This window comes from Palaemon carinicauda, chromosome 6, assembly GCF_036898095.1.
Source record: "Palaemon carinicauda isolate YSFRI2023 chromosome 6, ASM3689809v2, whole genome shotgun sequence".
Taxonomy (NCBI): domain Eukaryota; kingdom Metazoa; phylum Arthropoda; class Malacostraca; order Decapoda; family Palaemonidae; genus Palaemon; species Palaemon carinicauda.
This window is the reverse complement of record NC_090730.1, coordinates 77,424,050-77,439,049: the sequence shown is the minus strand read 5'-3', so window position 1 is coordinate 77,439,049 and position 15,000 is coordinate 77,424,050. Positions and strand designations below refer to the sequence as shown.

General features: G+C 36.6%; 1 protein-coding gene across 1 annotated transcript in view; it reads right to left on the bottom strand.

Moving 5' to 3' along the window:
* Window positions 1-3,719: 3,719 nt before the first annotated feature.
* LOC137643093 (nucleoplasmin-like protein NO29) overlaps window positions 3,720-15,000 on the bottom strand; it is a 23,310-nt gene continuing 12,029 nt past the window's right edge. Inside the window, exons 2-3 of the mRNA XM_068375939.1 lie at window positions 4,510-4,640; window positions 3,720-3,829 (exon numbers count right to left, since the gene is read on the bottom strand). Coding sequence (XP_068232040.1) covers window positions 3,720-3,829; window positions 4,510-4,640 — 241 coding nt within the window. The remainder of the gene's footprint in view (window positions 3,830-4,509; window positions 4,641-15,000) is intronic.

Genomic DNA, 15,000 nt, shown 5'->3' with positions numbered 1-15,000 from the left:
GCAGGAATTCTTGGGCATGATCAACTATTATCACCGTTTTCTGCCAGCCATTGCCGCCACTCTTGCTCCCCTCTACGCCTCCCTTAAGGGCAAGCCGAGGGACCTGAAGTGCAAAGAAGGCCCTATCAACTGCTGCGGCTCTCACTTTTCCTATCCCACACGCTCCTCTCCTTCTCTCCACCGATGCCAGCGACGTCGCTATTGGTGCAGTACTCGAGCAGGTGGTCAAAGGCTCGCCCCGCCCATTGGCCTTCTTCAGCAGAAAACATTCCAAGGCAGAATCGGGTTATTCTACCTTCGATCGAGAATTGCTGGCGGTGCACTTGGCTGTCCGTCACTTTCGCCATTTCTTAGAAGATACGCCCTTCGTCATTCGCACAGACCACATGCCTCTGGTGCACGCCTTCACTCGACAGTCTGACGCCTGGTCCGCCCGTCAACGGCGACATCTCTCCGCCGTGGCTGAATACAATTGCACCCTCCAATACGTCCCTGGGAAAATGAATCCCGTTGCCGATGCCCTGTCAAGAAACACGTTGGCTGCCGTTCAACAGGGATTGGATTACAACGCCCTGGCTGAAGCCCAACGACAGGATCCAGAGTATCAAGCTTGTAGGACATCCTGCACGTCCCTCCGTTGGGAAGACTTTCCCCTTGAAGACTCCAACACCACCCTCCTCTGTGACGTCAGTACTGGTAGACCGCGACCTTGGATTCCTGCTCCCATGCGCCGACAGGTGTTTGATTTCATTCACGGCCTTTCACATTCCTCGTGCCGTTCTACTGCACAGCTGCTGAAGGCAAAGTTCATTTGGCACGGCATTTCTAAGGATGCTAAGGATTGGGTCCGCGCCTGTACTTCTTGCCAAACTTCCAAAGTACATCGACACACGGATTCAGGAGTGGGCACCTTTCCTCAACCTCAGCGTTGTTTCGCACACATACACGTCGACGTTGTAGGCCCCCTACCCACATCACAAGTTCATCGTTACCTGTTTACCGTCATCGACCGCTCTACTCGTTGGCCTGAAGCCATTCCCATGGAAACTGCAACGTCCGCCTCATGTACATCTGCCTTACTCTCTGGATGGATTTCAAGATTCGGTATCCCTGAGCATATTACTTCTGACAGGGGAACCACTTTCACCTCTCATTTGTGGACGTCATTAGCGAATCTCCTGGGCATTACCCTACATCAGACAACGGCCTACAACTCCGCTGCCAATGGAATGGATGAACATTTTCATCGCACCCTCAAAGCAGCTTTGATGTCCCGCTGCAAGGACTGCAACTGGTTTACTCAGCTTCCCTGGGTCCTCCTGGGACTAAGGATCACTCCTAAAGACGCCCTCGACGCCTCGGCAGCTGAAATGGTGTATGGCGACCCGTTGGTCGTCCCTGCCGAATTTTTTCCTTCTACAACCTCCTCCGACGATCTCCAGCGCATACGTCACGTCGTGGGAAAATTTACTCCGTGCCGCCAGACTTACAAGCCCCCAGCGAAGCATCACATACCAACGGACTTGCACTCTGCAACGCACGTCTTCCTGCGCAACGACACCAGCAAGCCACCACTAACGCTCCCTTACACGGGCCCTTTCCTTGTGATCCGACGCAGTCCGAAAGCATTCCTCCTAAACATTCGGGGCAAAGAAGACTGGGTCTCCATTGATCGTCTAAAACCTGCTTATCTTCTGCCAGATGACCCGCCTACAGTTCGCCTCTCTAGATCAGGGCGCCCTATTTAACATGTATAGTATGTCATTTTTAGGGGGGGAGCCATGTACCAACCGTGTTTCACACAATTGTACATAATTCCTTTTGTGTATATTATGCTTGTATCTTCGCTCTTCCCTAGCACTAAAACGAACATGAAAATTCATGTCTGGGTTTTCCTCTGTAATATTGTCTGTCTTGTGAACTTGTTATGTCCTGTTGCCTTGAGGTTTTGTATATAAGGAGAGAGTTCTACAATAATATAACTCAGTCGTTTCCAACCTGCCTTTGAGTTCACAACCTTACTCGGCGCCGTCACAATGCATTCAACTGCTTATCAAGGATATTTTCCAGTTTACTTCAAAATCAACCAAGATATTTTCGTTAAGTGTTTTAATAATAAAGGAATGGGACATGAATTGTATAAAAAACCTATTTATGGAAGTGTGCTCCACAATAGAAGTTTTGTATGGAGATTATAAAAAGAAGATTGAGAGAAATAAATTACGGTGCTCCGAATGCCTTATTTCTGAATCCAGCTAAAGAATAGCTTAGCGGGGTTTCACACAAATTTCGAATGGTTCCAGGATGGAACGGTCAAGTGAAGGTTTTTCCATATGCTGCTCAAAATATACATAGATATATTTTTTTCTTCTTTTTTTGAAGGGATAGTGGAAAGCTGGGAGCTAGAATTTATGACCTAAGACGAGCACTGGAGTGGAAGGTAAAATACTGAGAAAGTTTAATAAATAAATAAATAAATAAATAAATAAAGAATAATAAAAAGGGATAAAGACCTATCACGATATGTAAGTGTATAGAGGAAGAAGGTCAACAAATAAAATCGAAAGAGTAAAAGAATATTTCTAGGACTTCAAGGGCATAATTCCTGAGCTGTGTGATTTTGTGATTAAAAAAACAATCAACTATTTATTTTTAAGAGATTTTAATATTTTGTCTTCCCCTGATAGGCTAAGGAGCTGGCATGGTCATTGCCTGAACTTTCCAAAGTAGAGCTTCAAGGATAGCAACGTATATTTCGTTCGTTAAGGGACCATCTATCTGGAGTAATTTACACGGTCCAAAATCCCACATCCAGCCCCAAATATCTATGGTAACTCAGCCACTTGATCGCTTAATGGTGTGAATATGAACTTTATCATACATAGTTAAGCCTATTTGAATCAAAATTATAAGAACGTTGTACCTGAAATTGATAAGAAGTGAGACTGATCTCCAAGATATGTACTTTTCTCAAGATAAAGTTGCAAGTAATTATATACTCATTGATAACTTGCAATTCTGGTATTATCATAGTGAATAATTTTCTGCTTATGCTATCTGTGAATGTACTTTTCCCAGCAAATTAAAGAAGAATACATTTTGGGAAAATTCATGAAATAAATCCGGAAAATTACGTGTTCTGAGATTAAACAGTTTTTTTGCATGATTTGTCAATAAAACAAATTTCTGAAAGGTTTTGCCTGAATGTAATAGTTCTCTGATATACCTCAATACAGCTCCTTTTCTATTCGATTAACTAAATTCTAATTGAATTCAAGGTGCAATTGGATTATCAGTATCTACTGTATGCATGATTGATTATCTATCATTCAACAGTGTTACATAACTTTCATTACTAATCAACCTTCCATCAACAGCATTGCTTTATTCTACTACTGCTATCTTTTACAAATCAACTAATGATGAATTAGGTTATCAATAATTGATCGAACATTAGGGTTATCAAATAAAATAATAATGTTGGCATCAATTTACAGGAAAAAGACATCAAAAGATATTAGCTCCTATTTTCCTTCTGCTTTCATAAATTCGTGGATTTATGCTGGACTCTTAAAATTATTTCCTCTATCTTATTTCATAAGTCATTTATATTATCACCAATCACATAAGGTATCTAGAGGATACCTATCACCCTATTCTGCTTAATAAACGCATCTCAAAAGATTATGCTGGAGGGAGAGTCAGTGATCTGAAGCTCATTATTCATGTTCCGTGTTTTCTTCTTCTTCTTCTTCTTCTTCTTCTTCTTCTTCTTCTTCTTCTTCTTCTTCTTCTTCTTCTTCTTCTTCTTCTTCTTCTTCTTCTTCTTCTTCCGTTTTCATCAATTTACAGGCAGAGAGGTACGTGGTCATAAAATGCAAAGATTAAAAGTCTTGTAATATGGAACTATCTTTAAACATCAATTCACAATGCAAATTCTTTTCAATTGCCAATAACTATCATATTTTAAAAAAGAAGAAATTAAAACGTCAGAGAATGTGACGGATAAGGTCATATTCCCCTTATGATATGAAAGCAACCGTTTGGTAACGAAGTTGCGATAAGGTTAATTGTGGACGTTATTATTGCAGCCAAATTTGGAATAGCCACAAGAGGCTGTACCTCCATAGTTTCCCAATTCCTCTGTGGGATAAGACTTATTAATTACTAGGTGCCCAATTTATTGCATAGGCCAAAGCCTATGATAAAATGTGCCTAATCATCCTACATTTTTCGAAAACAAAGCCAGGGCAATGATTCAGATAATGTTATCACTCTATAAGACATACATAAGAATAAAAAATAAGACAAAGGCAAAGGAAAAGAATAGAATGCCAGGTTAGCACGAGTAAAAGAAAATTAAATACAAGAAAATATCAACGAAAAATAAGCTGTCTTAGGTGAAAGAAAACAAATACCAAAAAACAAAGAAGAGAACGGATTGAAGATGTAAAAAGCTCTCAGTGAGAGAAAGTATTGAATATTGTGGTAGATATCGAGCTTCTATACTCGGTAACCATTTTCTACCGGAGAAAAACAATCTTGATGTGTTTTTCGTTGACAGTAAAGGCGAGTCATCACCCTCATAGCCGAAAGATATTGCGTACACAATGGTCTCCAGGGCAACATTTACGAAGGATCTGAAATGTCGAGAAATGGGATATTCAGGAAAAAGTTCTTTAAGAAATCTCATTATACCTGATTGGGCTTATTAGCGGCGATTATTTTTTTTTCTTGCTCAAAAAATGTGAGAAATTTTGAAAATATAAAAGAAAATAAGAAAAAAGAAAGAAAAATAGCTGCTATCTTTGCATATTTTTTTCTGTCGTAACCATCAATATTGCCTTTCATACCAGCTTTGACACTCCAAGTAAAGGTTATTGCTTTGTTCTCTTTATTCATATTTCACAATATTGTTTCATGTATATTGGGCATTCTTTTCATATAATGAATAGGCCCTATATCTATTAATTTACTGTTTATTCTTTTTTTAATTACCTAATGAAACTTTCCATTACTTTTACATGTAGGCTACAACTCTGAGAAATTATAAATGAGCAAAAATACATGTCCATAAGGGGTTTTATATAGTAGGAATACTTCAGAATAACTATAAAGATTAACGAAATAAGTAGAACATAAGAAGGCAAAACAGCCCCGGAAACCCAATAGAGGAATCATACCAAATAATATCTCTTGGCAAACGAATAACACTTTCCAACATATATTAAAGGCATTTCAACGAACCAATATGGGAGGGATAGTGGTTTATTGAAAACCATCCAATCATGAGGAAATGTAATAGAAACGTTACTTAGGAATCTTATCAGGTAAATAAAGCATAATTTAATCAGTGCAATTTTGGATGATTAATGGTTTGTACAAAACAAACTAAGCGTGAAAAAATGTAAAATGAACGTTCACCATGGCTCCTATAAGTTTTTTATTTGAAGCCATCCAGCCACAAGGTATTGTAATTGGAACGTTACCTAGGGATCTTATTCAGTAAAAGAAGCTTCTTTCAATTAGGTGAAATATTTGATGATTTGTGGTATCTTTAAAACCATTCAACCGGGAGGAAGTGTGGTAGGAAAGTTACCTAGGAATCTTAACCAGTAAATGAAGCTTCTTTCAATCACCTGCAATGTTGGATGATTAATGGTTTTGTTGAAAACCATCCCACCAAGAGGAAGAGTAGCAGGATCGTTACCTAGGGATCTTCTCCAGTAAATGAAGCGTCTTTCAACCAATGAAATTTTGTTTGATTATTGATTTGTTTGAAGTCATCCTACAACGAGGAGGTATAGTTAGCAGATTGCCTATGGATTTTATTCATTAATTGAATCTTTTTCAATCGTTCAATTTTATATGATAAGTGGTTTGTTGAACACTATCCATCCAAGAGGAACTGTAATGTGATAATTGCGTAAGGATCTTATGCAGTAAATAAAACTTACTTAAATAATTGCATTTTTGGATCGATAGTGGTTTGTTTAAAACTTTCCAACCATAAGAAAATGTACTGGGAACGTCCACTTAAGGATCCTATCCAGAAAATGAACCTTATTTCAATCAGTGCAATTTTGGATGATAAGTGGTTTGTTTAAAACAATCTCACTGTAAGGGAGTGCATTTGCAAAGTAACCTAGGGATCTTATCCACCAAATGAAGCTTCTTTCAATTAGTGCAATTTTGGATGATTAGTGGTTTATTTAAAACCTTCCAACCACGAGGAAGTCTAGTGGAAACTTTCCCTCTGAATCTTATCCAGAATATGAATCTTCTTTCAATTGCTGCAATTGTGGATGATTAGCGGTTTGTTTAAGTCCTTCCAACCATGAGTAAGTGTAGTGAGATTGTTACCAAGGAGTCTTATTCAGAAAATGAAGCTTCTTTCAATGAAAGCAATTTTGGATGATTAAGCGTTTGTTTAGAACCTTCCAATAGTGAGGAAGTGTAGTGGGGACTTTACCTAAGGATCTTATCTATGAAATAAAGCTTCTTTCAATCTGTCCAAATCTGGATGCTTCGCGGTTTGTTTAAAACCTTCCAGCCGTGGGGAAATGTATTGGAAACTATGGATCTTATCCATGAAATGAAGCTTCTTTCATGCAGCAAAATTTTGAATGATTAGTGGTTTGTTTAAAACCTTCGAACAGTGAGTAAGTGTAGTGAGAACTTTACCAAGGGATCTTATCCAAAAAAGGAATCTTCTTCCAATCAGTGAAATTTTGGATGATTAGTGGTTTGGTAAAAACCTTCAAACGGTGAGTAAGTGTAGAGGGAACTTTACCAAGGGATCTTATAAAGAAATTCAAGCTTCTTTCAATCACTGCAGTTTTGGATGATTAGTGATTTGTTTAAAACCTTTGAAGTGTGATGAAGTGTAGTAGGAAAGTTACCTAGGGATCTTAGCCAAGAAATGGATCTCCTTTCCATCAGTGTCATTTTGGATGATTAGTGGTTTGGTTAAAACCTTCCAACCATGAAGAATTGTAGTGGGAGTGTTACCTAGGGATCTTATCGAGAAAATGAACCTCCGTTCAATCGGTACAATATTGGATGGTTAGTGGTTGCCTTAGAATCTTTCAACCATGAGGAAGTTTGGTGGGAGTGTCACCTACAGATATTATCCAGGAAAGGAAGCTTCTTTCAGTCAGTGCAGTTTTTTATAATTGGTGGATCGTTTAAAATATTCCAACCATGAGGGAGTGTAATGGGAGCATTACCTAGGGATGATATTGAGAAAATGAAGCTTCTATCAATCAGTGCAATTTTGGATGATTAGAGGTTTTTAAAACCTTCCAACCATGAGGAAGTGTGGTGGGAGCGTTACCTACGGAACTTATAAATAAAATGAAGCCTCTTTTAACCAGTGCCATTTTGTATGATTAATGGTATGTTTGAAACCTTCCAACCATGAGGAAGTGCTGAAAATTAAGCTCTTTTCAATCAGTGCAATTTTGGATAGTTAGTTGTTTGTTTAAAACCTTCCAACCACGAGGAAGTGTAGTGGGAGCTTTAACTAGGGATCTTATCCAGAAAAGGAAGCTTCTTTCAACCAGTGAAATTTTGATGGTTAGTGTTTTTTTTAAACCTTTTAACTGTGAGGAAATGTAGTGAGAACGCTACCTAGTAAGCTTCTTTCAATCAAGGCAATTTTGGATGATTAATGGATTGTTTAAAACCTTCCAACTATGAGGAAGTGCAATGGGTACTTTACCTTGGGATCTTATCTAGATAATAAAACTTCTCTCAATCAATGCAATTATGGATGATAAGTGGTTTGTTTAAAAACTTCCAACCGTGAAGAAGTGTAGTGGGAACGTTACCTAAGGATAGTATGCAGAAAATGGATCTTTTTTTCATCAATTCAATTTTTGATTAATGGATTGTTCACAACCTTCCGCCTGTGAGGAAGTGTTGTGGGGATGTTACTGAGGGATCATATCAAAATAATTATGCTTCTTTCAATCATCATAATTTTGAATGATTAGTGGTTTGTTAAAAACTTTCAAAGCATGAGGAAATGTAGTGGGGACGTTTCCTAGGGATCTTTACCAAAAACTGTAGCACCTTTCAATCGGTGCAATTTTTGAGTCCCTGGAACGGTACGGTGGGTCGTCCGCAACCCCGAGCGTCAAAAAAAAAGTTTTTTTCACGTGACTCACCCCCGTGACTGAATTTGTGGGTGATCGACCTGCAGTAGGTGTCTCGCCTACACGCTCTAGTAGTGTCCAGATGTGCATTGCTGTAGCTGTACTCCTTCCCCGATTTCTGAGACGCGTCGGGGTCGAGCGCGACTGAGTTTACCCTTCTAAGGTAATTTGCATAATTATCAAAGTTATTACGTATTATGAAATTGTCGTAGAATGGTGCAACTTGTATAGGTTATCAGTTGTGGAAAGTCTTAGTGGATTGTTTGGCTACCATGTGCATTATTTTTTTTTTAGTTAAAATGTCGTTCATCACCACGAGGACCATTTTACCGCGAGTGCCCCTTTTTCATTTTCTTTCATTTTTTTGCCAAGTCATTTTTCCGTAAGATATTGCCAAATAGTGTCGCAAAACTTTTGCTTTTTTAGTGTTGGAAAGTGTGTCTAGAGGATCTGGCTACCCATGCGTGACTTTGTTTTTGTCAGATACGACGTAGTTATTGGTATATGGGGTATTTAACTGCAGTTGCCAATTTCTGTTTTTTTTCAATATTTGTAAAAATTTACTACTTAGTAAGGAATTGCCGTATATTATTGATTTTTTTTCATGTTTATTTGTTAGAAAGTGTGCCTTGATGGTTGGGCTAACACGTGCATGTCTTTTTTTTTTTATCTGAGATGCCGTATATTAGAATGTTGGCCATTTTTCCGCGAGTGCCCCTTTTTATTTGTTTTGCCTTTTTTTTGCTTAGTCATGTTACCGTAAGGAATTGGCAAGTAGTGTCGCAAAACTTATATTTTTATAGTGTTGGAAAGTGTTTCTAGATGATCTGGCTACCCATGCCTATCTTTATTTTTCAGCCAGATATGGCGTATATATAGGTATGTGTTCGATTTTCCTGTGATTGCCATTTTTTCGTTTTTTTCCCATTTCTTTCAAAATTACTACGTACTAAGGAACTATCACAGAGTAATGATTAATTTACATGTTTATTTGTCGGAAAATGTCCCTTGATGGTTTGCCTAGCACGTGGCTGGAATTTTTTTTTTTTCTGAAATCCCGTATTTTAGAATGTTGGCCATTTTTTCGCGAGTGCCCTTTTTATTTGTTTTGCATTTTTTTGCCAAGTAATTTTTCCGTAAGATATTGCCAAATAGTTTCGTAAAACTTTTGCTTTTTTAGTGTTGGAAAGTGTTTCTAGATGATCTGGCTACCCATGCGTGACTTTGTTTTTGTCAGATACGACGTAGTTATTGGTATATGGGGTATTTAACTGCGGTTGCCAATTTCTGTTTTTTTTTCAATATTTGTAAAAATTTACTACGTAGTAAGGAATTGCCGTATATTATTGATTTTTTTTCATGTTTATTTGTTAGAAAGTGTGCCTTGATGGTTGGGCTAACACGTGCATGTCTTTTTTTTTATCTGAGATGCCGTATATTAGTATGTTGGCCATTTTTCCGCGAGTGCCCCTTTTTATTTGTTTTGCATTTTTTTGCTTAGTCATGTTACCGTAAGGAATTGGCAAGTAGTGTCGCAAAACTTATATTTTTATAGTGTTGGAAAGTGTTTCTAGATGATCTGGCTACCCATGCCTATCTTTATTTTTCAGCCAGATATGGCGTATATATAGGTATGTGTTCGATTTTCCTGTGATTGCCATTTTTTCGTTTTTTCCCATTTCTTTCAAAATTACTACGTACTAAGGAACTATCACAGAGTAATGATTAATTTACATGTTTATTTGTCGGAAAATGTTCCATGATGGTTTGCCTAGCACGTGGCTGAAATCATTTTTTTCTGAAATGCTGTATATTAGAATGTTGGCCATTTTTCCGCGAGTGCCCTTTTTATTTGTTTTGCATTTTTTTGCTTAGTCATGTTACCGTAAGGAATTGGCAAGTAGTGTCGCAAAACTTATATTTTTATAGTGTTGGAAAGTGTTTCTAGATGATCTGGCTACCCATGCCTATCTTTTTTTTTAGCCAGATATGGCGTATATATAGGTATTTGTTCGATTTTCCTGTGATTGCCATTTTGTCGTTTTTTCCCATTTCTTTCAAAATTACTACGTACTAAGGAACTATCACAGAGTAATGATTCATTTAGATGTTTATTTGTCGGAAAATGTGCCTTGATGGTTTGCCTAGCACGTGGCTGAAATTTTTATTTTTTCTGAAATTCCGTATATTAGAATGTTGGCCATTTTTCCGCGAGTGCCCCTTTTTATTTGTTTTGCATTTTTTTTTGCTTAGTCATGTTACCGTAAGGAATTGGCAAGTAGTGTCGCAAAACTTATATTTTTATAGTGTTGTAAAGTGTTTCTAGATGATCTGGTTACCCATGCCTATCTTTATTTTTAGCCAGATATGGCGTATATATAGGTATGTGTTCGATTTTCCTGCGATTGCCACTTTTTCGTTTTTTCTCATTTCTTTCAAAATTACTACGTAGGCTACTAAGGAACTATCACAGAGTAATGATTCATTTAGATGTTTATTGTCGGAAAATTTTGTTTACTTCTTTTTTGATTGAATATCATCAAATTTTTTTAGCTAAAATATTATGTTGTTTTACATTTTTTTTTTCGATTTTATTTCCCTTCAAAAAATTTTTTTTGCGTCAGAATTCTAATTTTATAGTCATGAAATAATTGACAATCATCCAGCAATCCACCATACAATTTTTATGCATATCCAAGAATAATTAGATTAGTAAATAACACCTTGAAATTGACATACCCTTCCTGCATTTCAGGTGACAGATTAGGGAGTGAGTCAGTGTGGTTGGCGGCCATTTTGTGGACATATCCGAAGCGTAAGTTGCCCTATCTATATATATTCTTGTTCCCTATAGAATATGTGATATTTTGGTATATTTTTACCTGAATAAATATCATATTATATATTAAATATATGTATTTTTTTTACGAAATTTCTAAGTACTCAAAAAATGACCTTTAGATATGGACCCTGATATAAATGTAATTTACAAAATAATGAAGTTTTTTTTTACATATTTCTATTTTAGGATAACATATGTTTATTTCCTAAAAAAAATAGCCACTTCCTATTTCATTTGGGTACCCCAAAAAATTCATGAAATTTGGACAAATTTTTTTGGCCAAAAAAAAGTTACCCTTTTTTTCTCATTTCAGATCTTCACCTCCATGGGTCCGACTTCATCCAAAATACATCAAGATGTGTCCTAAACATTCAAGAATCAATTCCTAAAAGGATTTGTGTATATATGTATAAATTTTTTTTTATGAATTTTTATGTAAGGTCTTTTTATTTTTCTACTTAATTTTTTAAAATATTTATAATAAATAGTTTTTCAGCAGATGAGTAGTATTTATCTTTACAGTAGTTTTAAGCATTCATTGAACTTTTTTTTGGTCAAAAAAAAAGGAGGTTACTGCAAAAACAGATTTTTCAAGAATTTTTTTTTGCGTCGAGGGTCGCGCGCGACCGAGTATACCCTTAAAGGGGTGTCCGAGGAGAATACCTATCCAGGGTTAAAACCTTCCAACACTGAGGAAGTATAGTGGAAATGTTACCTAGGTATATTATCCAAAAAATGAAGAATCTTTCATTCACTGCAATTTTGGATGATAAATGGTTTGTTTAAAACTTTCCAACTATGAGGAAGTGTAGTTGGAGTGTTTCCTAGAGATCTTATCCAGAAATGGGAGCGTCTCTCAATCAAGGCAATTTTGGATGATTAGTGGTTTGTTTAAAACCTTCCAACCATAAGGAATTGTAGTGGGAGCGTTACATAGAGATCTTATCTTGTAAAAGGAAACTTCTCCTGATCAGTGTAATTTTGGATGATTAGTGTTTTGTTTAAAACCCTCCAACCTTGAGGAAGTGTAATGGGAAAGTTATCTAGGGATCTAATCCAAAAAGAAAAAAGAAAAAAATTCAATTCAATCAGTACAATTTTGGATAGTAAGTGGTTTGTTTAAAATCTTCCAACCTTAAGGATGTGTGATGGAACCATTACCTAGGAATCTTATCCAGAAAATAAAACTTCTTTCAATCAGTGCAATTTTGGATGATTAGTTGTTTGTTTAAAATCTTCCAACCATACGGAAGTGCAGTGGGAACTTTTCCTGGGGCTCTTATCCAGCAAATGAAGCTTCTTTCAATCAGTGAAATTCTAGATCATTAGTGGTTTGTTTAAAACTTTTCAACTTTGAGGAAGTGCAGTGGGAACTTTACCTAGGGATCTTATCCAGCAAATGAAACTTCTTTCAATCAGTGCAATTTTGGATGATTAGTGGTTTGTTGAAAACCTTTCAACTTTGAGGAACTGCAGTGGGAACTTTACCTAGGGATGTTTTCCAGATAATGAAGTTTCTTTCAATTGGTGCAATTACGGAAAACTTGTGGTTTGTTTAAAATTTTCGAACCGTAAGGAAGTGTAGGTGGAACTTTACCTAGTGATGTTATCAAAAACATTAATCTTCTATCAATCAGTACAATTTTGGAGGATTAGTGGTTTACTTAAAACCTTCCAACCATGAACAAGTGTTGTGAGAACGTTACCCAAGGATCTTATCAAGAAAATTAATCAGTTTTCAATTAATGTAATTTTGGATGAACAATAGTTTGTTTAAAACCTTCCCACCGTGAGGAAGTGTAGTGGGAACTTTCATAGCAATCTTATCCAAAGAATGAAGCTTCCTTCAATCAGTGCAATTTTTGAGTATTAGTGGTTTGTTTAAAACCTTCCAACCTTAAGGAAATGTAGTGGGAACTTTACCTAAGGGTCTTATACAGAAAATGAAGCTTCTTTCATAAGTGCATTGTTGGAAGATGAGGGGTTTGTTTAAAACCTTCCAACCATGAGGAAGTGTAGTTGGAGTGTTACCTAGGGATCTTATCCAGAAAATGATCCTTCTTTCAATTAGTGCCGTTTTAGATGATTAATGGTTTGTTTAAAGCCTTCCAACACCGAGGAAGTGTAGTGAGAGCGTTTCATGGACAGGTAATCCAGAGATTTGAGCTTCTTTCAATCAGTGAAATTTTTGATGAATAGTGGTTTGTTTAAAACTTTCAGACCATAAGGAAATGTAGTAGTAGTGTTACATAGAGTTCTTATCCAGATAATGAAGCGTCATCCAATCAGTGCAATTTTGGATGATTAATGGTTTGTTTAAAACCTTCCAACCGTAAGGAAGTGTAGTGAGAATGTTACCTAGGGATCTTATCCAAAACAGGAATCTTAATACAATCAGTACAATTTTGGACGATTCACTTCCAACTATGAGGAAGTAAAGTTGGGGCGTTACATAGGAATCTCATCCAGGAAATGATGCTCCTTTCAAGCAGTCCAATTTTGGATGATTAGTGGTTTGTTTGAAATCTTCCAACCACGAGGATGTGTAGTGGGGACTTTACCAAGGGTTCTTATGCAGAAATTTTAGCTTCTTTCAATCAGTGCAGGATGGGATGATTAGTGGTTTGTTTAAAACCTCCCAACTGTAAGGAAGTACAGTGAGAACGTTACCTAGGGATCGTATCTAAAAAAAATAAGATTCTTTTAATCAGTGCAATTTTGAGTGATTACCGGTTTGTTTAAGAGGAAGTGTAGTAGGAACTTTACCTAGGGATCTTATCATGAAAAGTAAACTTCTTTCAATAACTTTAAGTTTCGATGATTAGCGGAAAGGTAGTGTAGTGGAAACTTTATCAAGGGACGTTATCCAGAAAGTGAACCTTTTTTTCAATCAGTATAATTTCAGATGTTTAGCGGTTTGTTTGAAAAACTTCCATCTGTGATGAATTGTAGTGAAAGCTTTACCTGGGGATCTTATCCAGAAAAGGAATCTTCCTCCAATCAGTGCAATTTTGGATGATTAGTGGTTTGTTTCAAACCTCCCACCCTTGAGGGAGAGTAGTAGGAACGTTACTTAGTGATGCTATCCAGAAAATGTATCTCCTTTCAATCAGTACAACTTTGGATGATTAGTTATTTTTTTCTTTTTTGTTTAACCTTTCAACCATGAGGAAGTTTAGCAGGATCGTTACCTAGGGATATTATTCAGTAAATAAAGCTAATTTGAATCTATTTAATTTTAGATGTTTGGTGGTTTGTTGAAACCCATTCTACTCTGAGGAAGCATAGTCGCTTTGTTACTTAGTGATCTAATCAAGTAAATGAAATTTTGTGGATCTTATCCAGAAAATGAGTGCAATTTTGGATGATTAGTCGTTTAAAACCTTTCAATCAAGAAGGAGTGTAGTGGGAAGGTTACCTGGGGATCTTATCTACTAAAAAAAAAGGGTAATTTGAATCTATGTAATTTTAGATGTTTGGTGGTTTGTTGAAACCCATCCTACTCTGAGGAAGCGTAGTCGGTTTGTTACTTAGTGATCTAATAGAGTAAATGAAGCTTCTTTCAATCAAATTTGGGATGATTAGTGGTCTGTCTAAAATCATTCAGCTGTGAGAAAGTTTAGTGGAATCTTTGCAATTTGAATAATTAGTGGTTTGTTTAACACCTTCAGACTATGTAGAAATATAATTACATTATTTTCTATGAATCGTATTAATTAAATGAAGCTTATTTTCATTAGTTCAGGTATAGATGATTCGTGGTTTGTTGAAAACCAATTCCCCGTGAGGAAGAGTCGTTGAAACGTTACCAAGGGATCTTGTCCACTAAATGAGGCTTCCTTTAATCAATGCCATTTTAGGTGATTAGTAGTTTTTTGAAACACCTCGCTCTGTGAAGAAATGTAGTAAGTAGATCATTTATGAATCTTATTCATTAAATTAAGCTTCTTCCAATCAGTGCAATTTAGGAATATTAGTAGTTTATTGTATACCTTATCC